Source organism: Emiliania huxleyi (genome assembly GCF_000372725.1).
Source record: "Emiliania huxleyi CCMP1516 unplaced genomic scaffold EMIHUscaffold_8, whole genome shotgun sequence".
NCBI classification, from domain to species: Eukaryota; Haptophyta; order Isochrysidales; family Noelaerhabdaceae; genus Emiliania; species Emiliania huxleyi.
In genome coordinates, this window is record NW_005196021.1 from 696,421 (window position 1) to 721,168 (window position 24,748).

Consider the following 24,748-nt stretch of genomic DNA (forward strand, 5'->3'; position numbering starts at 1 on the left):
TATCTATGGGTTCTGTCCTGAGTCTCGGAGGGGGGCTCGAAGCTAAGAATATTGTATATTCTATCCTGTGTCAAGACGGACACATTTTGACAATCAAAATCTACCTCAAAATTGGCGACAGCCCCTCGAAATTTGATGATCAAAATTTGCGGTGGCACGGCTGGAATCGCGTCCTCCAGTCAAGTCGTACGTACCGCCCTGCTTGAACCGGCCTTACCACTGCAGCGCCGGCGTGGCCGCCACCTGGCAATAGCCCTTCCGGAGACCGCCGCGCACACTCTTGCGTGTCTCGTGGTCTTGTGTGTGCATCTGGGGAGTTCTTTTTGGAGGTCCACCCGTCATGCGGCAGGTCGCTTGCTCTGGCTCGCTGCCACCGCGGTGGGTCACCAAGAACTTCTCAGCGTGCAGCGTCATCACCGCGCGACGTGCTCGCCACGCCTCACCCGGGCAAAAGGAACGATCGCGCGCCGCCGCCGCCCGCCTCGCCTTGCCTGCCCCTGCGCCTGCGCCTGCGCCTCGCCTCGCCTTGCAGCAGCGCACACGCACGCGCGCGCGCTCGCGTCGCCCGCGTTCGCTACCGCGAAGCAACCCTCCACGCGAGTTTCGAACCGGGAGCCAAAAGCTCCCGACTCGAACCGCGAACGGTTCAACCGCCGCTGGCGGTTCTTGCAAAGGCAGTTAGGGGCAGCGCCTCACATAACGTGAAATAGTGCGAGCGCGCGAGATACTCACCCGACCCACCGTGCCCTCGCGAAAGAGATCTCGCGCCGCGCGCGCTCGCACACGCCGCCCGAGAGCACTCCCACCCCCGCCGCCCTCGCAAGCTCACAGGTTGAGTTGAGGAGAAGCAGCTGAGGGAGATCAAAGCGGGAGAAGGCGGCACGGCGGCGGCGGCGCGGCGCCCCCCCATCCCCACGCCTCCGGGTCGTGCGTACCGCCTCCGGGCGTGAGTGTCCCCCCAGCGTCTGCTCCAGCAGACGCTCCGGTAATCAGGCCGAGAGTACCAGGCAGGAGAGGGGAGAAGAGCCCAGGGTGGGGAGCGGAGAAGAGCCCAGGGAGGGGGGAGGAGAAGAGCCCAAGCGCCAAGGCGGCCTCCCTCTCCCTCCCCTCCCACCGGGCCTCCCTCTCCCTCTCCTCCCACCGGGCTTCCGCGCCTCCCTCTCCCCCTCCTCCCGCCAAGCACCGACAGTCTAGGCATACCCCCCGGCGTGGTGTCCCCCGCTATGTGTCGCCGTTTGTCGGGGCACGCTATCCTGTGCAGTCAGGGCAAGTGGGGGCGGGGTGGAGTGCCCCATCGTCCAATCGTGGTCTGTACTGCTACGCATATGCACAGAGGCCCATATGCATACGCATCACATTACGCCCTCTCGGGAATACGTAAACTCGGTGCGTGTACGTCACTTGCCAGTCCAAATGCGTCGCATTACGCAGCCCGTCGAACGCCTCCCCCTTCAAAAATAAATAGAAAACGTCAATACATACACGTAATCATCGCGTGCGTGACGGTGCGATGGCCCTGTGGTTGCCTCATACGTACCACGTGTCACGTATACGGATTATGGATCTCCGCCGGTGCGCCGCGGCCAGGGCGGGGCGTCTTCGACGTATCACGTATCCGCATTACGCATACGTCCTTTTCACCGCAAAGCTTTGCCCCGGGGACGGTGCAATGGCCCGCGCGGCGGGTGCCTTACGTACCACGTCTCACGTTTCCGGATTATGTATCTCGCCCCGCGCGCCCCAGAGCCCCCCCCCCCCCCCTTACGTATCACGCATACGCATTACGCATTACGTATTTTTCATCCTTCGTAGTCCAAGGCAACCCTAGCCAACTTACGGCAGCCCGAGCGGCAGCGCCAGTGCGCGCACATAAAGGGGGGTGGGTGGGGGGTTAGGGGGTGGCTGTCGAGGGCTATGCCCGAGTCTGTTGTTACCAGCGCACATACAACCCTAGCCAACTTATGGCAGCCCGAGCGGCAGCGCCAGTGCGCGCACATAAAGGGGGGTGGGTGGGGGGTTAGGGGGTGGCTGTCGAGGGCTATGCCCGAGTCTGTTGTTACCAGCGCACATACAACCCTAGCCAACTTATGGCAGCCCGAGCGGCAGCGCCAGTGCGCGCACACAAGGGGGGGGGGGGAGGGGGGTTAGGGGGGGGCTGTCGAGGGCTATGCCCGAGTCTGTTGTTACCAGCGCACATACAACCCCAGCCAACTTATGGCAGCCCTAGCGGCAGCGCCAGTGCGCGCACATAAAGGGGGTTTGGGGGGGGATGCGTAATACGTATGCGTAATACGTGGTGCGTAAGCCCTCTCCGACACCTTGGGCGTGCAAATGCGTAATACGTATGCGTAATGCGTGAGGCGTAACCCCCGTCGGCCGCCACTTCTCACTCGAATCCGGAATGCGTGTGCGTAGTACGTGGTGCGGAGGCCCTCTCCGACACCTTGGGCGTGCGAATGCGTAAAACGTATGCGTAATACGTGAGGCGTAACCCCCGTCAGCCACCACTTCTCACTCGAATCCGGAATGCGTGTGCGTAGTACGTGGTGCGTAGGCCCTCTCCGACACCTTGGGCGTGCGAATGCGTAAAACGTATGCGTAATACGTGAGGCGTAACCCCCGTCAGCCACCACTTCTCACTCGAATCCGGAATGCGTGTGCGTAGTACGTGGTGCGTAGGCCCTCTCCGACACCTTGGGCGTGCGAATGCGTAAAACGTATGCGTAATACGTGAGGCGTAACCCCCGTCGGCCACCACTTCTCACTCGAATCCGGAATGCGTGTGCGTAGTACGTGGTGCGTAGGCCCTCTCCGACACCTTGGGCGTGCGAATGCGTAAAACGTATGCGTAATACGTGAGGCGTAACCCCCGTCGGCCACCACTTCTCACTCGAATCCGGAATGCGTGTGCGTAGTACGTGGTGCGTAGGCCCTCTCCGACACCTTGGGCGTGCGAATGCATCAAGCGTATGCGTAATGCGTGAGGCGTAACCCCCGCCGGCCGCCACTTCTCACTCGAATCCGGAATGCGTGTGCGTAGTACGTGGTGCGTAGGCCCTCTCCGACACCTTGGGCGTGCGAATGCGTAAAACGTATGCGTAATGCGTGAGGCGTAACCCCCGTCGGCCACCACTTCTCACTCGAATCCGGAATGCGTGTGCGTAGTACGTGGGGCGCAGCGCGCCTTGAGAGGCACACCCCGATCGGCCGAAGGTGGATGCAGAAGACAGATTCGTAATACGCAAGACATTTGTAGCTCCCTCAGGCGCCACTTGGCTCGGGCACGACACCGAAATACGCGACGTCTGGCCGACGCACTATGGATCGCGGGCGCGTATTTACATAACATGGCCGATCTGTGCATTCTGGGCGACTACATATGCGTAGCAGTACAGACCACCTCCCCCATCGTCTTTACGTTGCAGTCGTTGCACGTTGGCGTGGACCTCTCTCTGGACTCTGCCAGATCTCTGCCCAGTCCGGGGGTGCGTCGAACCTTCCATCACCCTGGGAACGTCCGGGTGTTGGAAGTAAAGAATATTTATTTCTATGCACATGGACTATGCGCCTCCCTCGCGGCCCCGAGCAACCATGGTGGCCGCCTCCGACTGCGACAGCCCCTGCGCGCGCGCGCGTCCGCAGCCGGCCCGGCAGCAGCTGTCTCTGTTTGCGTACACCAGCTGCGGCGCGTGGGAGGCGGCGGTGCAGATCCAGTCGCCGGGCTTGAGCGGGCGCTCCGCGTCGGCCGCCGACCGCTCCCTCAGAAAGGCGGCGAGCCGCTGCACCCTCTCGCGGTGCCTCGCGCCCTTCTCGTGTAGAGCGCCGGCGGAGGAGGCGAGCGTGCACGAGCAGAGCTTGCACTCGTAGTAGCCCGTACCGCCGCCGGCGGGCACGCCGGCGGGCACGGCGGCGGGCACGGCGGCGGGCGCGGCGGCGGGCGCGGCGGCGGGCGCGGCGGCGGTTGCTGGCGCGGAGGCCGCAGAGGGAGCGCCGGCGGAGGCGGCGGTTGCGGGCGCAGCCCTGAGCCTCTTGACGTGAGCCTTTCCCTGGAGGTGCTGCTGCCGCGCCCGCCCGTCGGGGCGCACGAGGATCGTCACGCCGCACGTCTCGCACGTCCACGGCTCGCGCTCGTCGCCGCCGCCCTCGCCCGCCCGCTCCGCCACAGCCCGCTCCACCGCCTCGCGCCGCCTCAGCTCCTTCTTGGAGGGAGGAGGCGGGGCCTCCGCCGCGGCCTCCGTCCCGCCACCACCCTTGCCCGTCGACGCAGGCGTCACCGACGCCGGCTCCGCAGCCGCGCCCTTGGCCGTCGACGCAGGTTCAGCAGGGATGGTCCCGGCTGCAGTCTTCTGAGCGGCAGCCGCCTTCTCTCTGGCTTCCGCCTCGAGCGCCCTGCGTAGCGCGGCCTTGGCCTGAGAGTACTCCTCCGCCAGCGCCGCGTCCTCTGGCTGCGGCGGCTGACCGAGCCGGTGCCGCTCCCGCGACGCAGCGGATGCGTCCTTCGCCCTTTTGCACGCGTCGCGCAGCGCCTGCGCTGGACCGGCCAGGCTCTTCTTCTTCTTGCATCGCTTCTGCACCTCGGCCGGTGCCAAGCCAAGCTTTGCGGCCTTGCGTCGCTGCCATGATGTGGGCTTCTTCATCACGCTGATCGTGCCGTGCACGAGCCCAGTTGCTGCAACAAGAATTTCCACCTGCGTGTATTCTTTTTGCTTGGGGCGGCCAGCATGCCGGGGTAGGTAGGGTAGGTCTGGGGGGTTTGGGTTTTTCCCTCTCTTCACGCCGGAATTTTCACAGCAAAAAAAGATCGGCGAAAATCACGACGTCAACCCTCCCCAAGTGGGTGATCTGGTGCTTGTAGGGCTTGATAGTGGCCTGCCATGTCACAGGAAGGACTGTGATTGCAGGAGAGTACCACCAGCCATCACTTTAGTTGGTATAGTACCCCACCTTACCCATGCCGTGATTTCTTTTTTAGTTTCCCATAAGTAGGGTAGGTGTGTGTGTGTGGTTTCGTATCAAGAATACTCACTCACACAGTAGGGTAGGTAGGTAGGTAGGTAGGTAGGGGCACCGCATCACGACGTCAAACCTCCCCAAGTGGGTGATCTGGTGCTTGTAGGGCTTGATAGTGGCCTGCCATGTCACAGGAAGGACTGTGATTGCAGGAGAGTACCACCAGCCATCACTGTAGTTGGTATAGTACCCCACCTTACCCATGCCGTGATTTCTTTTTTAGTTTCCCATAAGTAGGGTAGGTGTGTGTGTTCTCTCGAGCGAGGTTCTCGAGGTGGATATCCTTTGGCCGCGTTGGGTAGCGAGGATTGGTGTAACCCGAGCCACGGAGGCGTGTTTTCTGACGGCCGACCGTCAGTGCACGGAGTTGCCACTTCTCCGACTGCCCCGGCTAGTTCCCGAGGTCGTCGGGTGTGACCCCTTCGTCCCCCGAGACCTAGCGCGGGTGGGTTGGAGGGGGCTCGCCCCGTTCCTCCCCGGTTTCGTATCAAGAATACTCCACTCACACAGTAGGGTAGGTAGGTAGGTAGGTAGGTAGGGGCACCGCATCACGACGTCAACCCTCCCCAAGTGGGTGATCTGGTGCTTGTAGGGCTTGATAGTGGCCTGCCATGTCACAGGAAGGACTGTGATTGCAGGAGAGTACCACCAGCCATCACTTTAGTTGGTATAGTACCCCACCTTACCCATGCCGTGATTTCTTTTTTAGTTTCCCATAAGTAGGGTAGGTGTGTGTGTGTGGTTTCGTATCAAGAATACTCACTCACACAGTAGGGTAGGTAGGTAGGTAGGTAGGTAGGGGCACCGCAGGGGCCGGTCAGGTTTTTCCAGAATTTCAGAATGCTGGCCGCCCCAAGCAAAAATAAACTACACCTCTTTCCACCGGGAACAAAAAAGAAAAAGTCCGACATGCTCGGCGGGCCGGCGGTCGGCGGATTTGCCGAGTTGCCCATCTCTCCCATACCCCAACACCGTGCTCCTAACGCATCGACATGCTCCGCCTCCTCGCTCGGCCCTCTGCCCGCCTCGCGGCGGCGGCTGCGGGCTCGAGCCTCTTGGCCGCCACTCAGGTCGAGTGCGATAGAAGGACAGGTCGGCTCGAGGGCCGCTCGACGATCGTGACCGGTGCCGCGTCGGGCATGGGCGCCGCCTCGGCCAAGCTCTTTGCGGCCGAAGGCGCGAAGGTCGCGGTGGTGGACGTCAACGCCGCCGGCGCCGAGGCTGTCGCGGCCGAGATCCGTGCAGCGGGCGGCGTCGCGATCGCTGTGGCGTGCGACCTGACCAGCGAGCGCCAGGCTCCGCCGCCGCCGCGCGATCGTTGTCACGGGCCGTGCGTCACGCCAGCGTCGGCGCGGGTAGGTGTCGGAAGCGGTCGCGGCGGCGGAGGCTGCGCACGGGCCGTGCGTCTGCCTCTTCAACCACGCGGGAGGGCTGTCGGTCAAGCCGTTCCTCGACCTCACTTTGGCAGAGTGGGACGCCCTCTTCGCGAAGAACGTCACGTCCATGTTTCTGATGACGCGCGCGGTCCTCCCGGGCATGCTCAAGGCGGGCGGCGGCGCCATCGTCTGCACCTCCTCCATCTCTGCTGTGTTCGCGACGCCGGGCGAGGCGCTCGGGGCTTCTAGATGACTCAAATTCTTTTAACTTGGTGCAACGGTTGCGTGCGGCATGCGTGGACGGCGGCGTGCACTGTGGACGGAGCCTCTATAACGGCCGCGGTGCTGCTCTCCTCCCAGGTGCTGTACGACGCGTCCAAGGGGGCGTGTCACATGTTCGCTAGGGCGGTGCGACAGCCACAGCCCTCACCACCGCCCGATCCAGCACACAAATTGTACATGCAAACGTCCGCGCGAGACTTGTGCGTGTGCGAGACTTGCCTGCGCCGGCGACTTCCGTCAGGTGGCGGTGGAGTTTCGCGACCGCGGCGTGCGGTGCAACACCGTCTGCCCCGGCTTCGTCGACACGCCACACGGGCGCAAGGAGATCCGCGAGCTCACTGCGCTCGGCGTGCCGGCATCGGAGCAGGAGCACTCCTCTCTCCGCTCTCCACTGTAGTCGGCCCCGTGAACCTTCAAGGGACAGTTCTGTGAGAGCCCCTGAGGGAAGAGTGCGTACGGAGCAGGAGCAGGAGAGCGCGGCCCCATCCCGAGAGGGAGAGGCTCGCCTCGCCGCGGGCAAGGCGAGCCATGCGCGCCCGACCCTCGCGCCACTCGTCCCCGCCTCGCAGGACATCGCTGAGGCGCAGGGCCGGCTCGGGCAGCCCGACGACATCGCCAAGGCGAGTCCCCACCCTGCCGGCCCTGCCGATAGAGCTGTGTAGCAGCGATTTGCCGTGCGAGCCGCCCCCTCCCTGTCGCTTTTCAGGTCGCCCTCTTCCTCCTCTCGGACGACTCCAGCTTCGTCACCGGATCGCACGTCTTCGCAGACGGCGGCTTTAGCGCGGTGTGAGACCGAAATAGGGGTTAGGTGAGTTGTGTATATTTATTTGATTTGAGTTTGAGACGAGCACGAGGAAACCGAGACCACGTTTGCCCCGTGTTGCTTGCACGTTGCTGTTGGGTGTTGCAGTCCCGCGGGGTCCCTCACCCTTTTCTTTTGGCATTTAAAAAATCTGGTTTGCAAGACCCACAAGTGTGCGGGAGGGTGTTAGCCTAGCCGACTCTACGGTCTACGGACATCGGACTACCCCCGGCGGCCCGGGCCTTTGGCATTAGGGGGTCCGCATCGCCCCCAAATCCACCAGTGTGGGATTTCGTCTGCCCCGTGTCACGGCTCCGAGAGGGCATCCGGCGCGCGTGCACCGGCGCGGGCGGGGACCGACCGAACGAACAGCGGACGGAGCTAAGTAGATGTAAGGGGAGCAGCGCGGCGATCTCGAGATCGGAGAACGGCTGTTCAAGTGAACGGTTGTTCTCTTGTTTTTTCTGTGCCGCTGGCAAGCAGTAGCCGAGTGCCCTTTACTACCCCTGACCGAGCGCGAAGGGAGGGGTTGTCCACCCCCACGTGGCCGAAACGAAGCGGAACAAGTCTCTCGCCCAAGTTCCGCGCGCCCGCCGCGCTCTTCTTCGGCCAGCGGCCGGCAGCCCGCGTTGCGGCGCTCTGCCCGGTCGCACGATCATGTTCCAGCGCTCCGTCCCGCGAGAGCCGGCGGCCTTCGTGCCGTCCGAGCCCGCCGTGCGGCCGGGCAGAGCGGCGAGGCCGCCAGTGATGGCGCTGGCGACGTTTGGCATTCTCTTCTTTGTCTGGTTCAATGAGCTGTGGCGAATGACGCAGCATCAGCGCTCCATCCCGCTCCCGCCTTCATTCCAGCCCCACTCCTCACCCAGCCGTTCTCGCGCAAGGACGACACTCCCGCGACAATCGCCGCCGCCGCCGCCACCGCCGCCGCCGCCGCCACCACCATCACCCCGGCACGACTCTCCGCCTCCCGTTCCGACTGGCCCGTCACCACCGCCACCACCGCTCGGCTCACACGGCTTTGTTTGGGTCCCATACGTGCTTGCCAACGCGACCGAGTGCATCGATATCCGTGTCTTTGCGCGAAAGTGCCGTTGGTGCAAAAAGTCAAAGAGCGCATGGTGCAAGCAGCACCCTGCGCGCGACCTGGTGGAGTGCTCCCGCCTCTGCGCGGAAGCCGGGCCGTCCTGTAGCCACGCCGTCTTCCGTGAGCCCTCGTGCTTCCTCAAGAGGGGCGATGACGTGCCCCTCGCCCCTCAGCCATGCTCCGGCCGCGAGGATCAGCCGCGGCTCGTCGCTGTGAGGGAGGGAGTCAAGTGGCACCTGACGGCACCTGAGCCACAGTGTGCCAGCGACGACGTCGAGGCAGCGGCGCTCGCACTGCCACCAAGCGCTTCGGCGCCCCCACCGTTGGGCGCGGTCGGAGGCGGAGGCGGCGGAGGCGGACAGTGCACGGCGCTGCTCGACCGGCACGTGCACAAGAACGGCGGCTCGACGATGCGCGAGCTGTTCCTCGCCAACGAGGCGCGCGGCGCGTGCGTCTACTGGGGGTACGCCGCCTACGCGTACCAGTGGTCCGTCGTACGCAGCGCACTGGTCGACTACCTGCGGGAGCAGGGGAGCGGGGGCGGCGCGCCCGAGACGGCGCTTCGCCTTTGTGCCGAGTTTCACTACCCTGCCGGCGGCTTCAACGTGAGCGAGCTCGCCGCGCTGAGAGAGGAGCTGTCGCCGCCACCCGCGCCCGCACCCGTCGGCGCGGGCGGGGACGGTGGGCTCGCCGCGTCGGCGGCGGTGGCCGCGCGCTGCCGCGTGGTGCTCGTGACGCGGCTGCGGTCGCCGCTCTCCTACTACCTCTCCTTTCACCGCTGGTCCATCGCCTCGAAGCAGGCGGCCCAGCCGCGCAAGTTCGGCCGTACGCTCGCCGACTGGCTGCCGCCCAACTTGCAGACGGCCGTGCTGTATAAGCCGTGGTTCAGCGACCATGCGGAGCACATGCTTCCGGGCTCGAGCGAGCGGAATGTGCGCTTTCGCGAGGTGGACCGGGCGGCGTACGAGCGCGTGCGCGACTCGCTGCTGCGGTACGACGTGGTCGGCACGGTGGAGCGCTTCGACGAGACGCTGCTCCTGATCGCCGACCTGGCCGGCCTCCCCCATTTGCTCTACACGCGTCCCTCGCAGCCCGTCAAGTCGGCCAAGGGGAGGTACGTCGCCGAGGGGTCGGAGGATCGCGAGGCGACCACCGCGCGCGCCTGCCCGGACATGGCCGAGTGCGAGGCGACGGTCAAGCGGCAGGCGCCGTTCGACCACCGTCTGTACGACGAGTTCTCTCTCCGCTTTGATGCGCGCATCTCCTCCCTCGGCGCCGCCTTTGCGGCTCGGCGGGCACAGCTAACGGCCGAGCTCGAAAAGGCGCGGATGGTGCACGAGGCCGAGAAGGTGCTGGGCGGCGCGAACGGCCGCCCTCCATCAAGCCGCTGTGACAAGGCGAAGCTGGTGCTCCGCCGGCTGGGCAAGCGGGAGCGCAACGAGATGCGGTGCGCGGCTCCAAACCTCCGCCCTCCTCGTCTCACCCTCGTCCCGCCCCCTCACCCGACCGCTCACTGTCTCCGTCGAGGTGCATGGGCGGCCACGGCTTGCGAGCCACCGCCTCGGGCAGGCGCCTCTGCCGCGCTCTCGCACACACGCGCTCCAACGTGTGCCCTTGGCAGCTCCCTTCCGGCCAGCTGCCGCGGCGGCCGGTGCCCTGGCAGCTCCTCGCCAACGCGTCGGCCCTCCGCGAGGACCTCGGCGCCGAGTATGGCGAGCAGCAGGCGTACAGCGAGAGTGAGACGTACGAGGAAGGGTAGGAGGCAGCGGGCCGGGCGAACGGAGGAGGCGCGGGGCTGAACGTTGCGCCACACAACCGCGGCGACTACATTGGTCTGACATTGGTGTTGCTCGTGGACCGGCGGCAGCGCAAGCTCGCAAGCGACTTGACGTCTTGCAAAGCTTGAAGAAGTATGTAAAATACATTGTTTTTTGTTCACACATGGGATAGTAAACAAAGTAGACAGACTAAAGAGCGAGCGCTGTCCATGTGCGCGCCACGCCTCTCCTCGTCTACTTTCGCACAGCAACGCACAGCGGCCGAAGCCTCACATCACAGTGCCAGAGTCGACTAGGCGGAAGACGGGGATGGCAGGCTGGGGACCGCGCTTGCGAGTCTTGGCCGAGGTCTTGCGGATCACCATTGTAAAGAACAGGCCGGGCTTGACTCCGTCGTAGAGCACCTCGTACTCACCCGCATGCGATTTGAGCCTGCGAGACCACGGCGACGGGAGGCGCGCCGTGAGACCGCGACAGTGCCAGCAACGCGGTGCGGTGCGGGGCGGTGCGATGAGCGGCAGCGTGGGTATCGAGGCAGCACGATGGCGGGGCACGGCGGCGGGGCACCAACTGCGAATCTTGGGGAAGGGCTGCTTGGGCTGGCGCGAGGCGGTCATGTCCCAGTAGTAGCTGTGGATGAAGGTCAGGTTGGAGATGAACACCACCCACAGCTTCCTCAGCCATGAGGTCGCGTCGAAGTTCTCGTCGGCGAGCACGATCAGTGAGTCGGGCTTGGCGATACGCCACTGGTGAAGCAGGGTGGGTGGCGGTGAGGGATGGCAGATTCAGGATCCTTGGGGAGGCAGCAGCGAGGTGGCACCGTCTCAGCTAGCGACTTGTCGATGTCGGTCTCGTTGATGCCGCCAAAGTTGTAGACGACGTCGAAAGAGTCATCCTCAAAGAGAGTGTCCTCCATCGAGCCCTTGAAGCAGTACGCGTGCGGATTGCGCGCCTTGCACATCTTGAGCAGCCGCTCCGAGATGTCGAGGCAGCAGACGCACCTGGGCGCACGGGGTGACGCATCGCCGGCAGCCGGGAAGACCAGAGTAGGCTGGGTTGCGTAAGGCCGAGGCGCGGCGAGGAGTGGCAGGCGAGTGCATGGTGGGCAAGCGATGAGTCTCAAGAAGTGGCACTCACGCGTTGCGCAGTGCGGACGAGATGTCCATCGTCGAGTTGCCCGTCCCAGGTCCGATGTCGAGGACGCGGAACTCGTCGTCGGTCGAATGGGTGACAAGATCAAGCAGCGGCCCGTGCAGGTCCTGCTTAAAGTTGAGTCGGGTATTGTACTTGTTGAGGACGGCGTTGTACACAAAGGGAAGGTACTCGACGGTGCCCCATTCTTCTAACGAGTCGTCCAGGTCGGAGTAATCCTTGGAGTAGAAGATGTCGGTGTCGGACGAGTAGTTGTAGGCGTTCTTCTTGACGAAGGAGGGGCGGGCATTCCGGAAGGTTGCCACCTTGTGCGAGAGGAAGAGGCGCGCGTAGACGTTCATGACAAACGAGAAGGGCGCCCAGTAGACGACGGCGTAAAACAGAGTGAGCGCGTCGTTGAGAACGACGCTTTTTGTGAGCCGGATGAAGAAGCCGACGAAGGGCAAGAGCGTGCAGTATGAACCCGCAATGAGAGCAGCCAGCGCAAGCATGACTGGCGAGGAGGAACTGGAACTCTCGGAAGACGATGAAAGACTTGAGGAGACCGAGCAAAAAAGAAATCAATGGGCCCGGAGGTGGACAGAAGGGAGGGCGCGAAAGACAAGGATTCTTTGGCGACAGGCGCGAGACACGAGGCAGCGACGAGGTCAGCGCCCTTTGGGATGTACAAGGTATTCCGGCAAACAAAAAGGAAAAGTGGCGCACAACTGAACCCTCCCATACGTGTTTGAGGCTCCTCCTTCGCTGTCCCATCTCCTCATCTCTTTCCCGCCTGGGCGGGGCAGCGGGTGGGCGCGCGGTGCGGCGTGGCGTGTGAGTGTGTGCGACTGCAACGACGGACCGCTCAAGGGACCATTGGGTTTGTACTATTAACAACGAAGGCGCTCTCAAAAGGAAAACAGAGGGTCCCCAGCACTTTGCGTTTCCGGAAATTTCCCGGGAAAACAGAGGGTGCTTGGTGCTCCATTCTGGAAACTCGCGAGTTTCCCTGAGTCTGAGAGCTGGTCTGGGGCAAAATCTGAGGCAAAATTGAGGAAATCGACAACATACCCAGGCGGTCGCAGGGCAATTTCCAGGTTTTACGGGTTCTCCGCAAAATTCCCGGCATTTTGCCGATTTGGCCTAAAATTTGGCTGATTTGGGGCCCAAACCAGCCTCAGACTCGGCTCAGAGCCCAAAAATTTGACGACACGGAAATTTCCCGGGAAATAGAGAGGAAAAGAGAGGGTGTTGTAGAGAAAAAGGAAAGGAAAACAGACGGGGTGCGAGAGCTACTCTAGCTCTAGATCATCTCGTTCCCGTCCTACCAGAGACCAGTGATGAGAGCTGGTTCGGCCATATTGTCACACAAAATTGCATGGCGCCATGGGCAACAACAACAGTCAACACGCCATTTTTGCAAAGAATGCGATATGACATGCTGCGAATGCACGAGGGCCGCCGGTTGAGCAAGCTGCAAGGGAGCCTGGAACGCCACCGGCGCGACCCCTCGTGGCATCTCCCGCCATCGCGGCGTCCTCGCCCCTGTGGCGGGGTTGACGAGTAGACTGGGTGTGCCTAGTCGATCGACGCGGAGGCGGCGGAGCTCGCTCGCGACACGAGGTCGGGCAGGCTGCTCCACGAGTGAGACGACGAGCCCCGGCACGCGGGGGGCGGGGCCGCGAGCGGCGGAGCCGCGACGGGCGGGGCCGCGAGGGGCGGGGCCGCGAGGGGCGGGGCCGCGAGGGGCGGGGCCGCGGGGGGCGGGGCCGCGGGTCTGGCGGGGGGCGGAGGTGGAGGAGCCCGGAGACGACAAGGCTCGAGCGGGCCAGCAGTCGGGCGAGGGGCGACGGCGGCAGCGAGGCAGTCGAGGGCGACGGCGCACTCCGCCTGCCGGTTGAGGCTGCGGAGCCGCCGCTCAAAGTCGTCCGACGCGTCCCACCTCTCGTGCGAGGCGGCTCCGACACTTGCTCCGACGCGGCGGCGCTGCGCCGGCCTCTCCTTCACCTCCGCAGCCACCTCCAGCCGCTGCGCGGGCCTCTCCACCTCCGCCTCGATTCCCTCCTCCTCCTCCTCCTCCTCCTCAACCACCTCCTCCTCCACCACCACCGCCGCCTCCTGCTGCGGCAGCAGCTCCCCCTCCTCCGTCTCCACCGGCTCCTTCTCCTCCTCCGAATCGCTGAACACCCCAGCGCATTGCTCCGAACCGCCCTCCGAACCGACGACCCGTCTCTGCACGTCGCGCGGCGGGTCTGGCGGCGGCCCGACCTCGCTCTCCGCCGCCGCCGCGCGCCTCTTGACGCCCGGTTTGGTGGCCCCCTTCTCCGGCTGCCTCCCTCCGCCACGCCGCCGCGCCGCCCCAGAGGTCGCCGCCCGCCCAGTACCGCCGCCGCCCAGCCCACCGCCGCCGCCCCACCGGAGGCAGCCGAGCGCCTCCTCGCGCCCGAGAGCCTCCCACCCTTGCTCGCCTGGTCACTTGCTCTCATTGTACGAGAAGCGAGTATGAACCCGTTGTCACTGTGCCCGCACACAAGCCACTGGTCGGGCGCCCCCCCGCACACAAGCTCGCGAGCCATCCAAGATAGTTTCGCTCACTTCTACTTCGGAGCATGTGGCTGCGCGCGCCTTCGTCGTACACGACGAGGTGAGAGCCGTCCGTCGCGTTGTAGTCGCGGACCTAAACAGCCGAGAGCTTCCGCCGAGCTTCAGCCGAGATCTCGCCGAGATGCAGCCCAGGCGTCGCCGCGTGGTATGGTCGCGCGCCCTCCCTCCGAACCAGCGCCGCTCGTCCGCCCACCAAACCTCGACCGGCCGGCCGAGAACCTCGCGGCCGTACCTGCGAAGGAGCCACGTCACGAATGAATGGATCCATCCACCACATGGGCGAGCCCGGGGACTCGCGCCGCCATACCTGCGCGAGGCGAGGCTGAGCGCCTCCCTCGCCAGCGGCTCGAGCGTCAGCGTCGCCCGGCCACTGCGCCGGCGTGGCGGGCCGGCCTACAGGTGCGGTAGGGCGAGCTTCTGCACACACACACACACACACACACACACACACACACACACACACACACACACACACACACACACACACACATCAGGTGAGGAGTGGGTGTGGGTGTGTGGGTGTGTGGGTGTGTACGACGCGTGGCCTGCTCAGAAGACGGTCGGTCGCACGGACCGACCTCGCCGCCGCCGCACGGCGCAACAGGGGCGACGGCCTTCAGCCGGCCGAGAGGGGCATCTCGCGCAAGCCGGGAGGTGGTGGCGTCCCTCTCGCCGCGGAGCCGGAGCCGCACGTCGTCAAAGGGCGGCGGCCCGCCGGCGCCGCCGCTGGGCAGACTCGCCCCCGGCTGCTGAGCGGCGGCCTCCTCCTCGGCGGCCGAGGAGCACTCGACGCAGCCTCCCTCCTGCTGCACGCACGCCTCGCCCTCGCCGCCTCGCCGCCGCCGCACCTTTGTGGCGCTGGCCGGCGTGCTCGTCTGCGATGAGGCAGACGTCTCGTCGTCCAGCGCCTCGACGGCAGCGAAGGCAGGCTGCCCGCGCAGCCGGACGCGGATCGTCGACGCGTCGGCGGCGGGGTCTGGCGTGTAGCCCCAGCCGTCGTCGCTCTCGGACGCTGGCTCGCAGTCGAGGCTGTGCTCGTAGGAGCGCGTGGTAATCGCGGCCTGCGCCCGCAGGTTTGCAGCCGGGTGTTTGCGGCTAAGCTGATCGAGGTAGGTGTCAGGAAGCCAGCGCCAGAAGCGAGACGGCCCGGAGCGGCGGCCGTGGACGTCGACCAGCGCCCTGTACCCGACGCGGTGCTCGTACGCGCCGGTCTCGCCGCGGCGAGAGGTAGTCACCTCTATCGGCTCGGCAAGGTTCTCGATGTCCGTCAAATTCCAGGCTTGCATTGACTGCTGAACACCACCACCCCCAGCCGGGGGCCGCAAGACGGCGCTTGTTGGCGAAAAGAATTCTTAAACACGAAGCCTCTCTCTAAGAATTAGCGGCGGCCGTCCGGGCCAATCTCTGCGCAGGTGAGAAGCCGGAGGAAGGTCGCTAGCCTGAGGTGAGACCGCCAGTGGAGTTGGGAGTCCACCGTGCACCGCGCTGCGAGCTTGTCGTGTCCCTTGTCAGGAGCAGGAGAGCCCCACCTGTCACCCTGATCGTCCTTCCAAAATCCTGCTCGTGTAGGTGGGGACCCTGTCCTCCTCCCCTATCCCTCGTTTGGGTTGTCTGTTTTTTCTTTCTTAAGGCACAGTCACCGCAAGGCGCAGTTCTGCCCTCTGGCTGCGCCGGAAGCTCGAAGCCGCGCTCTTGCGCCCACAAGCGGATGGCCTCCTCCGCGAGCGAGTCGTGAAAGAGCAGCGAGACGGCCGCGACGCGAGCGATGTCGGCCGGGTCGCAGCGAGAGAGGGCGCGCAAGAGGAGGTCCGTGGGGAGGTCGAGGAGGCGGGCGGGCGGCGGCGTGTCTGGCGAGGGGGCTATGGCTGCTGCGAGGGGCTACGGCAGCGGGCGCCGGGGGAAGAAGCATTCTTAAACACACATGCTGTGGGAGAGGCTTGTATTTTAAGAATTCTTAAGCACACGCCTCTCTCACAGCAGACTGGCACGACAAGGGCGCGGACTGGCGCGGACTGGCAACACAAGTGGAACTGGAAGAAGAAAACGCGGGGGCAGCCGGGCTCCTAAGGTAAGGTAAGGTAAGGTAGATTTCTCCACACACACAAAGTGGTGGGGCAAGGGGGGGCGACCCTCGCATCTCCACGCCCGGACACGGGCAGGAGCCCCACGGCATTCAAAGTGCAAGCACTGGCCCGGTGCACGTGGGTGAGCAGCCTGCCCCTCCCTCCCGACAAACCAACTCCCGCACACACAATCGCACTCTGGCCATCGAATGACTCCGAATGACTCACTGTGTGTGCTAAGACAGAATCTCCGCAGACATCCAAAACGGGCCGTGCCGCGTTTGTGGTGTCTTCTCAAGCACTAGCATCCGGACGCCGCACTCGAGCGGGCGGGTCACATCTATGTGGGCCCAGTGTGCGCACTAGGCGCATATGCTAGTGCTATCCTGCCCTATGGGAGGCAGAGGGATGGGGGGAGGGGGGGGCAGAGGTAAGGTGGGGTGAGACTGGGGAGGGCCTCAAAGGTCCTCCATGGGGGTGGGGTCCGGCCCGAACAGGTCGAAGCCGGTCCCGCCATCGCCGCCGGCGCCGTCGCCCTCGTCCGCCTCGGAGGCGGAGGTCGTCGAGCGGGGCGTCTCGCCCGTCGCGAACCTGCCGCCGAACACGGCGTCGGCCGGCGCCGAGGCGCCGGCAGCCGTGATCAGGTCGGCGACCTTTCGGTCCCTGCAGGCTCGACTGCAGGCCGCATCAATTTTGCCGCGCCGGGACGGCTCGTAGAGCTCGTTGGCGAGCCAGTCCCGGGCGACCTTCGTCGCCTCGGGGGAGAATAGCCGCCCTCACCCGCTGCCGCGCATCGAGCTCGGCGGGGCTGATACGTGTCATTCTGTGTGCCGGCGCGTATCTTAGCCAAGATACGCGGCCACACGTGCAAAACAGGCTGTGAAAGCACGCCCAACCTAGCGGATTTGGGTGCGACCCCACGGAGCCTCTGCTGCTCCGGGGGGGGGGGGGGGGTCTGCAGACCACCCGGCCGAACTTCAGAGTGGCGGTGCTCCTCAAATACGGCTCAAACGCCCACGATGTTGTGGAGGGGACATATGCTGATGATCCTGGCCCGATTGGTTCGCTCAGAAAGCTTCTGGGCGGTCGTTAAGGTTCGCTCCTGGCACACCGGCCCGGAGTTTGGGTACCCTAGAGTCGGTGGGACTACGTCGCGCGATCGCCACAAACTCCCATAAAAAACGAAAATTGAGCTCGCGAGACCTCGATAGAAGGCGCTCTTTTTGATTGAAAATAGTCCCCGACGGCCTTTGCCTGACATCTCCACGAGGCATACCATGCACTTTCCTCGTCCGCTCGCGCTTGCCGCGCCGCATTGCGCCCGACTGTGCCGCCGCGAGCTGCACACCTAGACCCCCGCGACGCCTATTGCTCACGGAACCCGCCGCCCCCTCACTTCCCCCACCATGCGATGCGCCCTCGCTCGCCGCGCGAGCGGCTGCACCCCTCTCGGGCTGCACCCCCCTCGTCCTCTCACCGCCTGCCCACTCCCTCTCGCGGTGCCGCCACTGCCATCGACGATTTGCGTCCATACCCCGCACTTGCCCCGCGCGAGCCCTCCGGACACAGCCCGCTCGCTCGCCGTGCTCGCGTAGGCGCCTCGTCACATATGCAGAAGCTGCCGCTCGTTTTCATCCTATCCGCTGTGGTCCCTTCTTGGGCGTGCACCGCTGCAGTGGTGCCGTTTCACGACGGGCTCGTGATCGCCCGCTCGTTGGAGTGGAGTTGGTGGAAATCTCACGACCCCGAGAAGATTTTCTTCCACCCGAAGGGCCACACGGACGACGGGGCAGACACCGGCGAACCATCCAATTACGGCATGGTTTGCATCACAACGAATTCGATAGATGGTCAGAACGTGACGTTGCAAAACATTGCTACGCTAGATGGCATCAATGAGGAGGGCCTCACCGTCTCCACAAACGTTCACAATTCGGCAGAATACCAGACGACGACCTCGGCGTCGAACAACATTGGACACCACCAAGTTGCCAAACACTTGCTTGCGCAGTACTCGACGGTCAAAGAAGCGATCGACTATCTCAAGGGCGTCCGTGTCTATCGCGGGCTTAACGAGAAGGCCCCCGGATGTCACTGGCTCGTGGCGGACTCCAACGGCGACGCTGTCACCATTGAGTTCATCGACGGAGAACTCAAGGTGTACAACAACAACAACGTGGGCGTGCTGACGAACGACCCCTCCTTTGATTGGCACCTCGGCTACCTTGACCAATTCGCTGGGTATAGCGTGAAGACAATTCCCAATGCTCCAAACAAAACGAGCTGCGGTCAGTTCTCGAAATCAATGTCTACGTCCGGCGGCGATGACGAAGAGTGGCCCGCTTGCAAGGCGTACACCGACGAAGACCCAGAGGACCAGCGCAAGAATGTGGAGGTGAACACGCCCAAGAGCACCTCCAACGGCATGGAAACGCGGCTGCTCCCTGGCTCTTACACGCCGGCTGATCGGTTCGTGCGCACCTTCCTAATTAAGGAGACTGTGATGCAGGAAGATTCGCTCAAGCCAAAGACGCTCGACCAGGCCCTGGTTGTGGGGACGGGCCTCCTCAACAACGTGCACATTGTCCGCGGCAGCGTGGACCGAGGAGTAGCCTATTCGGAGTACACGGTGTGGGCAGTGCTCAAGGTTCCAAAGTACGAGGAGCACGGGCCGTACTTTTACTACCGGACATACGAGAACATGCAGTGGAACAAGATCGATCTGAAGCAGCTCAAGGAGATGGGGGCGTTCAGGGCCGGTGCGGCAAAGATCAATCCGATTCCCTTTCCAAGCCTGGACCGGTTCAGTGAGGACTCAAAGTGGGGCTCCTTTGACGCTGGCGTCAAGGACACAACCCCCCAGTGCTGCAGCCCCGGTGAAACCGCCCACGGAAGCCGCACGCTGCTCTTTGCATCTATTGATGGTGGTCAGCCACAAGACTGTGTCGACTGTGTCGACCACGGCGACGACGACGACGACAACTAGGTGTGCAGCCAGCCGCTTCACCCTCACGAGACTCAATGCCCGTGACCTTGACCCCCTGCACCAATAGGCGACCGCCGACAGAGGGTGCCGAAAAATGCCTTCAGTGGCCACACCCTCCGCCTCATCCTACGTGGAACGCCACGGTCGATTACGTTCATGTACATTGCCGAGGCCTTCTCCGAGGAGACAGTGTAATATTGCCGAGGCCTTCTCCGCCTCCGAGGAGACAGTGTAACATTTGCCGAGGCTGCCGCCCTTGGGCAGCGCAGCGGGCTGCGCTCGCAAGTATATTCCCTTCCTGGTCCCTTGTGCCTTGAGACCGGGAGTGAGCGACATAGCTTTGCGATGCGTTGTAGTAGAGAAAGAAAGAAAACCGACACCCCAAGGGAGGGATATGCGTTGTAGTAGAAAGAAAGAAAGAAAACAGACAACCCAAGCGCCAAGGGAGGGATGGGAGTATCGTCAAAGCGCCACTCGGCAAAAATTCTTTTTGTGGATTGATTTCGAATGGCGGCTGCCAGCGCCATGCGCGCCTTGGAGCACTTGGAGCGCAGTCATTAGCCTCACATCCAGGGCGGCGCGCCCGCGTTTTTCTTGTTTTCCTGGAGCTGCTTGAAACCGCGATGAGCCGCGTCCGGCGGGACGAGCGCCAGCGGCGCAAGGCGGGCAGCGGTCGGCAGGTGACGCCGCGCGACTGGACATTCGACTTGCTCGGCGTCCTCACGCAGTCGCGCGGCCCGCTGCTCGAGGCGTCGGCAGCGCTGCGGCAGCAGCAGCCGCCGCCGGCCGCCGCCGGCGCAGCGGGATGCTCCTCTGCGGCGGAGGACCCCCAGGCGGCGCCTTCCGCCTTCGACCCGCAGCTCGCGCCCACGCCCTTCCGCCGCTCCAACAAGGTAATGCGGACGCCCGCTCCTGTCTCGGAAAAGGCGGCGGGCGGGGCGTCGCCGCCCCCGCCGGATTCAGGGTGCGAGGAGCCGGCGCCGCTTCCGATGATGGCGCTGGGCGACGACGGCAGTGGGCCGCCAAGCGGCCCCTCGCAAGGCCCGCCACCGTTCACGGACGCGGCGGAGGGCGCAGCAGACGGATGACGAGTCCGCGTCGGTCCGCCGGGGACACATCAGAAGCTCCTCCCCCCGTCGAGGTTGGCCAAGGCGGACGAGGCGGCCGCGCTGCGCCGCTCGATGGGCACGTCCCCCCTCTCTGCGGCGGAGGAGGAGGAGCGGCAGCGCCGCTCATTGGGCACCTCTCCCGTCGCGCCGGGCTTGCTCGAGGCTGCGGCGGGAGGCGCGTCGTGCGGCGCAGACGAGGCGGCGCCGATGGAGACGGACGGCTGCTCGGACGCGGGCTCACCCGCTGCGTTCGACGACAACGAGTCTCTCGACGGGAGCGACGGCGGCGGCGACGAGACACAGGAGGCGAGGGGCACACTAGCCGCTCCCCACACTAGCCGCCCCGCTGCCGTCTCTGCCCGCCCGATCGGCCTCTCCCATCGCAGCGCGCCAGCTAGCAGCCTTGTGCCAGCAGCACACCGCGGCGCGACGCCCGCCCGCCTGCAGCCTGCGGCACCACCGGGGCCCCACCATCGACTAACCCGAGCCCCGACCCTAACGGCAGCCCGACGGCGGACCGACACTCGACGAGCTCGTGCGGCAAAACATCGAGGAAAAGTTCGAGCAGCCGCCGCAGCCAGCCGCGCCGAAGCCGCGGGCGGGTCGCAAGCGGAAGACGTCGCTCGACCGGATCGGCCGCCTCGAAGGTGCGGAGAGGGGAGCAGCTCCCTCCTGTCCACACACACACACACCGCTTCCACGCACAAACGCACAGACACGCACACCGGCGGGCCTTTTCCATCGAACGCCCATCTCCCTCCCATCTCCCCCCCTCGCCTCTGCTCGCCAGGCGAAGTCGCGGCGCGGACCGGCCTCGTCGTGGACCCAGCCTCGCAGGGCGCGCGCCGCTCGAAGCGCAACCGCATCCAGCCTCTCGAGTACTGGCGGAATGAGCGCGTCGAGTACGGCCGCCGCGACTTTGCAAAGTTTGAGTGCCCCGGGGGGGGGGGACGCTCCCCCGCCCTTTCCTTTTCCCGTTAAGCCCCCCCCCCCCCCCCCTCCTCGGCCCACGCGCCCCTCTCACGCGCAGGTGACCCGCAAGCCGCGTGACGCGACCCCCGTCTGGGAGAAGCGCGCGCGCGAGCGCATCTCGAAGCCGCCGGAGCAAAAGAAGGGCAGGTAGAGAGGCGGAAGGCGCGGTGTCTGTCCACGTGGGGCAGCCAGCCACGTTTGGTGGTGCTGGCGCCAGCTTGCTCTCAGCGCGCGGCGGAAAATGTGTGCGCGCGCCGCGGCGCACGACCGCACGTGCGGCGCGCGGCGCGTCTGGTCTCTACGGCGCGGCTTTTTTATGAGACTATATGTGTGTCTGGGTCCTGGGGTTGCAGCGCGGGCTGCAGGCGGCGAGGCGGCGATTGCCGGCGTGCCGGGCTGAGCGCGCTGGGCGCAGCTCCGGTACCAGGTCCCGGCCAGAGGATTGCGATCTACGTAGTACGTTTGTTTGATTTTGAGGCTTTCCGCTTTCGGAGGCTTTGGAAAGGAGGTTCGCAGCACCCTGAGGGAGGCGGCGAACCAGCTGAGCAACAAACTTTCGCACGCTCAGCACCTGGACGAGGTCACATGGACCACCAAGAACTGGCACGGGCTGCAGATGCAGCGTTTGTCTGTCGTCCTCCACACCGCCGTGGCGTGGCAGACGGTGAACGAGCTATAGCGTGCGGGGAGAGCGGCATTGTGCACGGTGCGGAATGCATTGCCGTTCTTAACGGAGTCGCTTAGGCGGCTCCGGTGGTGAGCCGGTGTGTGTGCCAGTCCGCGCCAGTCCGCGCCCTTGTCGTGCCAGTGTGCTGTGAGAGAGGCTGGTATCTTAAGAATTCTTCCTGCGGCAGTAGAGCCTGCCTCGGCGCCTCTTCGCTCTCGACTCGCCGGCCTCCGCCGAGAGGTCGCCGCGCTTTCCGTACCGGCCTCGTGCTGTCGCAAATGCATCCCGTCGTGAGAATGATGTTCGGTTCTGTCATGGGCATGATCGCGTTTGGCCGAGCGTTTGGCGGTGCGCTCGGCGGGCGGGACGCTCTCGGTGACCATGCAGCAGTTGGTGTGCGCACGCAGACCTGCTGCGCCGCTCAGGAGAGCCCACCAGCGCCGCTCAGGACGCAGATCTGCTGCGCCGCGCCGATTCAACCCGCAAACTGCACGGAGCATCAGACGGACAATACCCCTGACTCGGCCGCCGATCCGGTCCCGCACCTGCCGCGCCTCCTGTTGGCCCGCAAGTCGTACGGGCTGTACGTCTACTGCGGGCTCTGGATGCAGCCACGCAGCACTCTCCTTGAGCTCGTCCTCTTTGACCGCTCGCTGCTGTCGGAGCTCGCGGCAAACATCCTCGGCACCACGCAGCTTTCGGATCTCTCGGCCACACTCCTCGGCGACGCAAGCGCCGACGAGAGCGAATCTGCAGCCCTGCCGACCTGGCTCATGCGCACTGCATTCCTTTTCTGCATCGTGATCTCCCCACTGCATTTCGTAATCGGTTTAAACGTAGCCGGCGAGAATCCGTGGTGGCGCGACGATCCGTGCCTGCTCCTGCTCGTGTTCATCGTGGGCTTCGAGCACATTTGTGCGGACCTGAACTGGCTGTGTGGCCTCATCCAGCGACGCGATCCAGCTGCTATGGCTCGCGACGCTCTGCAGCGCAATCGCCCACGCCTGCTGCCTCTGCCGGGCGTGCAGCTTGCGTACCTCATCTTCTCGCAGGGCTTTTTCCACGTCTTCTTCTTCTTCCCCGTCCACATGGTTGCGGGGTGGAGGGCGATTGCTCGGCTCTTTCCCGCTCGTCTGCCCGCTCCCGACGCCGAAAACATCGCCGACATGATCGCCGATGGCCTCCAGCTTATTCAGCGGGGAATGGCCATGCTCGGGTGGATCGTGGGGATCGACATCCGCGTGGCGCCGGTTCCTGCAGCGCCAAAGCACTGGCCTGCCGCCCTCGTCCTGCCGGACTCGCTCGACTCGCTCGACGTGCCGCCGGGCTTCGTCTGCCCTATCACGCACAGCATCATGACCACGCCCGCCTGCACGCCCACCGGAGAGAGCTTCGAGTTCTCGGCGCTCGCCGAGTGGGTGTCCAAGTCCGGCAGCCACCCCACCAACCCAAGCAAGCCTCTCAGCCTCGACCAGCTCTGCCCCAACCTCTTCCTGCGCTCGGAGATCGAGCAGTTTGTGCAGGACCATGTGCAGGCCGCCGTTCGCCCGTGAGGCACCGCCCGACTCACAGGATGGACACGCATGCGGGCGCGGCGGCGGGCGGGGGCGGGGGCCGGGGCGCAGGGGCCGCGAGGCTGAGACGTGCGGTGTGTTCGCCTCACCCGCGGATGCAACGAGCAACGACTCTCCGGCTGTGGAAGGGACGGGTCGTGCTGCGAGGGCTCACTTACCGCGGAATGCGCGGCCACGACACACGCGCGTGTATGGAGTACGTGGTGTGTCTTCCAAAGAAGATTTAAGAATTTCGCCGACAGTGACGTCGCAGCGAGCACTACCCGAGCACGCTATGACATGTCCGCGCGATGCGCGCGCGCGCACACACACACGGTCGCTCAGTGGGCGCGAGCAGCTGCAAGAGTCGCAAATCGTACAAGCATCGCCCCCTCCATGACAGTTGACACGTTCGTCGTTCCGAGCGGGCGGAGAATGTGGAGCCAGGTCGTAAATTATGGTACGCGGAGCCTGCCTGGGGCTGGGGGCATGCGTTGGCCGCTGGTGGCGTTGCACGATTCCCCCTCCCCCAACCGGACTCGGAGCCCCCGCCCCCCTTGACCGCGTGGCGCCCGCGGCGGCTGCATCGCGCGCACGAGGCACGGTGTGCCCCGGCTGCCGCGGGTGCGCCGGTGTGGGTCGGTGTGCGCGGTGCCGGTGGCGGTGCCAGCGCGAAGAAAGTGCACGACTACGAGTTTCAGCAGTCACGGCCAGCGAGGTGTGTCGTAAATTGGACAGAAATAGCATGCGTACTAAGCGGCATTACACTGAGTATATACCGTCTCGCGTGGGCTCTCATAGTATTCTCTCATTGTGTCCCCCTCCGGCAACCCGCGGCACTGCGGCAGCCGGGAGTACTCCGTCGCCCCCAAGCGCCGCCCCTCTCAGCTCTCTCACGAGAAGACGCGGTCGTAGTAGGATCGGAGTGCCGTGCGCACCAGCGAGCCGCCGAGCTCGCGCAGCGACGGCGAGGGCAGCAGCACGCCCGCCTAAGAAGACAGACACGGCCGTCCAAAAGGAACACGTCGACGGCGGAAGCACGCCGCCCGCCGTCGTCAGCAGCGCGAAGAGGGCGGCGTGCTTGGCGGTCCGCATCGGCATGCGCGCCAGCGAGGCGGAGAGCGGCGCGTCCCCGGCGGCGAGGCCGGCGCGGAAGTTGGCCGCGAGGCGCAGCGCCGCGGGGAGGGTGGCGAGGGGCAAGCCTGGGGCGGGAGGGGGTGCACGTGGTGGCTGGAGGCAGATCGTGGCCAACGGCCCAAACGTGGGTGGTGGTGTGTGTGTGTGTGTGGAGGGCGGGGGGGGGGGGGGCCGGCCTTTAAGGGAAAAAGGGG

At 64.8% G+C, this 24,748-nt stretch overlaps 8 protein-coding genes across 8 annotated transcripts; 5 read left to right on the forward strand and 3 right to left on the reverse strand.

The window, feature by feature from the left end:
* Positions 1-3,560: 3,560 nt before the first annotated feature.
* On the reverse strand, positions 3,561-4,637 carry EMIHUDRAFT_97020 (hypothetical protein; the record flags this gene model as incomplete). Its single annotated transcript, XM_005759566.1, has 1 exon — positions 3,561-4,637. The coding sequence occupies one exon, from the start codon at positions 4,635-4,637 to the stop codon at positions 3,561-3,563; it is 1,077 nt and encodes a 358-aa protein (XP_005759623.1).
* A 1,213-nt stretch (positions 4,638-5,850) lies between these two features.
* EMIHUDRAFT_448517 (short-chain dehydrogenase) lies at positions 5,851-7,509 on the forward strand (the record flags this gene model as incomplete). Its single annotated transcript, XM_005759567.1, has 7 exons — positions 5,851-5,937; positions 6,081-6,275; positions 6,370-6,618; positions 6,747-6,794; positions 6,910-7,035; positions 7,238-7,288; positions 7,375-7,509. The coding sequence occupies 7 exons, from the start codon at positions 5,851-5,853 to the stop codon at positions 7,456-7,458; spliced, it is 840 nt and encodes a 279-aa protein (XP_005759624.1). The 3' UTR covers positions 7,459-7,509.
* A 618-nt stretch (positions 7,510-8,127) lies between these two features.
* Positions 8,128-10,313, forward strand: EMIHUDRAFT_97022 (hypothetical protein; the record flags this gene model as incomplete). The annotated part of the gene is made up of 2 exons (XM_005759568.1): positions 8,128-10,001; positions 10,082-10,313. 2 exons carry the CDS (start codon positions 8,128-8,130, stop codon positions 10,311-10,313), a joined length of 2,106 nt encoding a protein of 701 aa, XP_005759625.1.
* Positions 10,314-10,459: 146 nt separating this feature from the next.
* On the reverse strand, positions 10,460-12,843 carry EMIHUDRAFT_448518 (hypothetical protein; the record flags this gene model as incomplete). Its single annotated transcript, XM_005759569.1, has 5 exons — positions 10,460-10,764; positions 10,900-11,078; positions 11,153-11,333; positions 11,470-11,977; positions 12,792-12,843. 5 exons carry the CDS (start codon positions 12,841-12,843, stop codon positions 10,602-10,604), a joined length of 1,083 nt encoding a protein of 360 aa, XP_005759626.1. The 3' UTR covers positions 10,460-10,601.
* A 1,840-nt stretch (positions 12,844-14,683) lies between these two features.
* Positions 14,684-15,353, reverse strand: EMIHUDRAFT_198533 (hypothetical protein; the record flags this gene model as incomplete). Its single annotated transcript, XM_005759570.1, has 2 exons — positions 14,684-14,733; positions 14,804-15,353. The coding sequence occupies 2 exons, from the start codon at positions 15,351-15,353 to the stop codon at positions 14,684-14,686; spliced, it is 600 nt and encodes a 199-aa protein (XP_005759627.1).
* Positions 15,354-17,167: 1,814 nt separating this feature from the next.
* On the forward strand, positions 17,168-19,311 carry EMIHUDRAFT_198536 (hypothetical protein; the record flags this gene model as incomplete). Its single annotated transcript, XM_005759571.1, has 3 exons — positions 17,168-17,270; positions 17,726-19,057; positions 19,184-19,311. 3 exons carry the CDS (start codon positions 17,168-17,170, stop codon positions 19,309-19,311), a joined length of 1,563 nt encoding a protein of 520 aa, XP_005759628.1.
* A 973-nt stretch (positions 19,312-20,284) lies between these two features.
* EMIHUDRAFT_433017 (hypothetical protein) lies at positions 20,285-21,365 on the forward strand. The gene is made up of 4 exons (XM_005759572.1): positions 20,285-20,531; positions 20,731-20,872; positions 21,016-21,170; positions 21,256-21,365. Exons 1-4 carry the CDS (start codon positions 20,298-20,300, stop codon positions 21,346-21,348), a joined length of 624 nt encoding a protein of 207 aa, XP_005759629.1. The 5' UTR covers positions 20,285-20,297; the 3' UTR covers positions 21,349-21,365.
* Positions 21,366-22,142: 777 nt separating this feature from the next.
* On the forward strand, positions 22,143-23,417 carry EMIHUDRAFT_198538 (hypothetical protein; the record flags this gene model as incomplete). The annotated part of the gene is made up of 1 exon (XM_005759573.1): positions 22,143-23,417. One exon carries the CDS (start codon positions 22,143-22,145, stop codon positions 23,415-23,417), a length of 1,275 nt encoding a protein of 424 aa, XP_005759630.1.
* Between the last annotated feature and the right edge of the window lie 1,331 nt (positions 23,418-24,748).

What these genes read in the sequence shown, in the direction of transcription:
- EMIHUDRAFT_433017 (XM_005759572.1), top strand. Translation starts at nt 20,298, where the DNA reads ATGGGCACGTCCCCCCTCTCTGCGGCGGAGGAGGAGGAGCGGCAGCGC. An exon ending in GCGGCGACGAGACACAGGAG is followed by an intron (nt 20,532 to 20,730) that starts GCGAGGGGCACA and finishes CCCTAACGGCAG; the next exon opens with CCCGACGGCGGACCGACACT. An exon ending in AGTTTGAGTGCCCCGGGGGG is followed by an intron (nt 21,171 to 21,255) that starts GGGGGACGCTCC and finishes TCTCACGCGCAG; the next exon opens with GTGACCCGCAAGCCGCGTGA.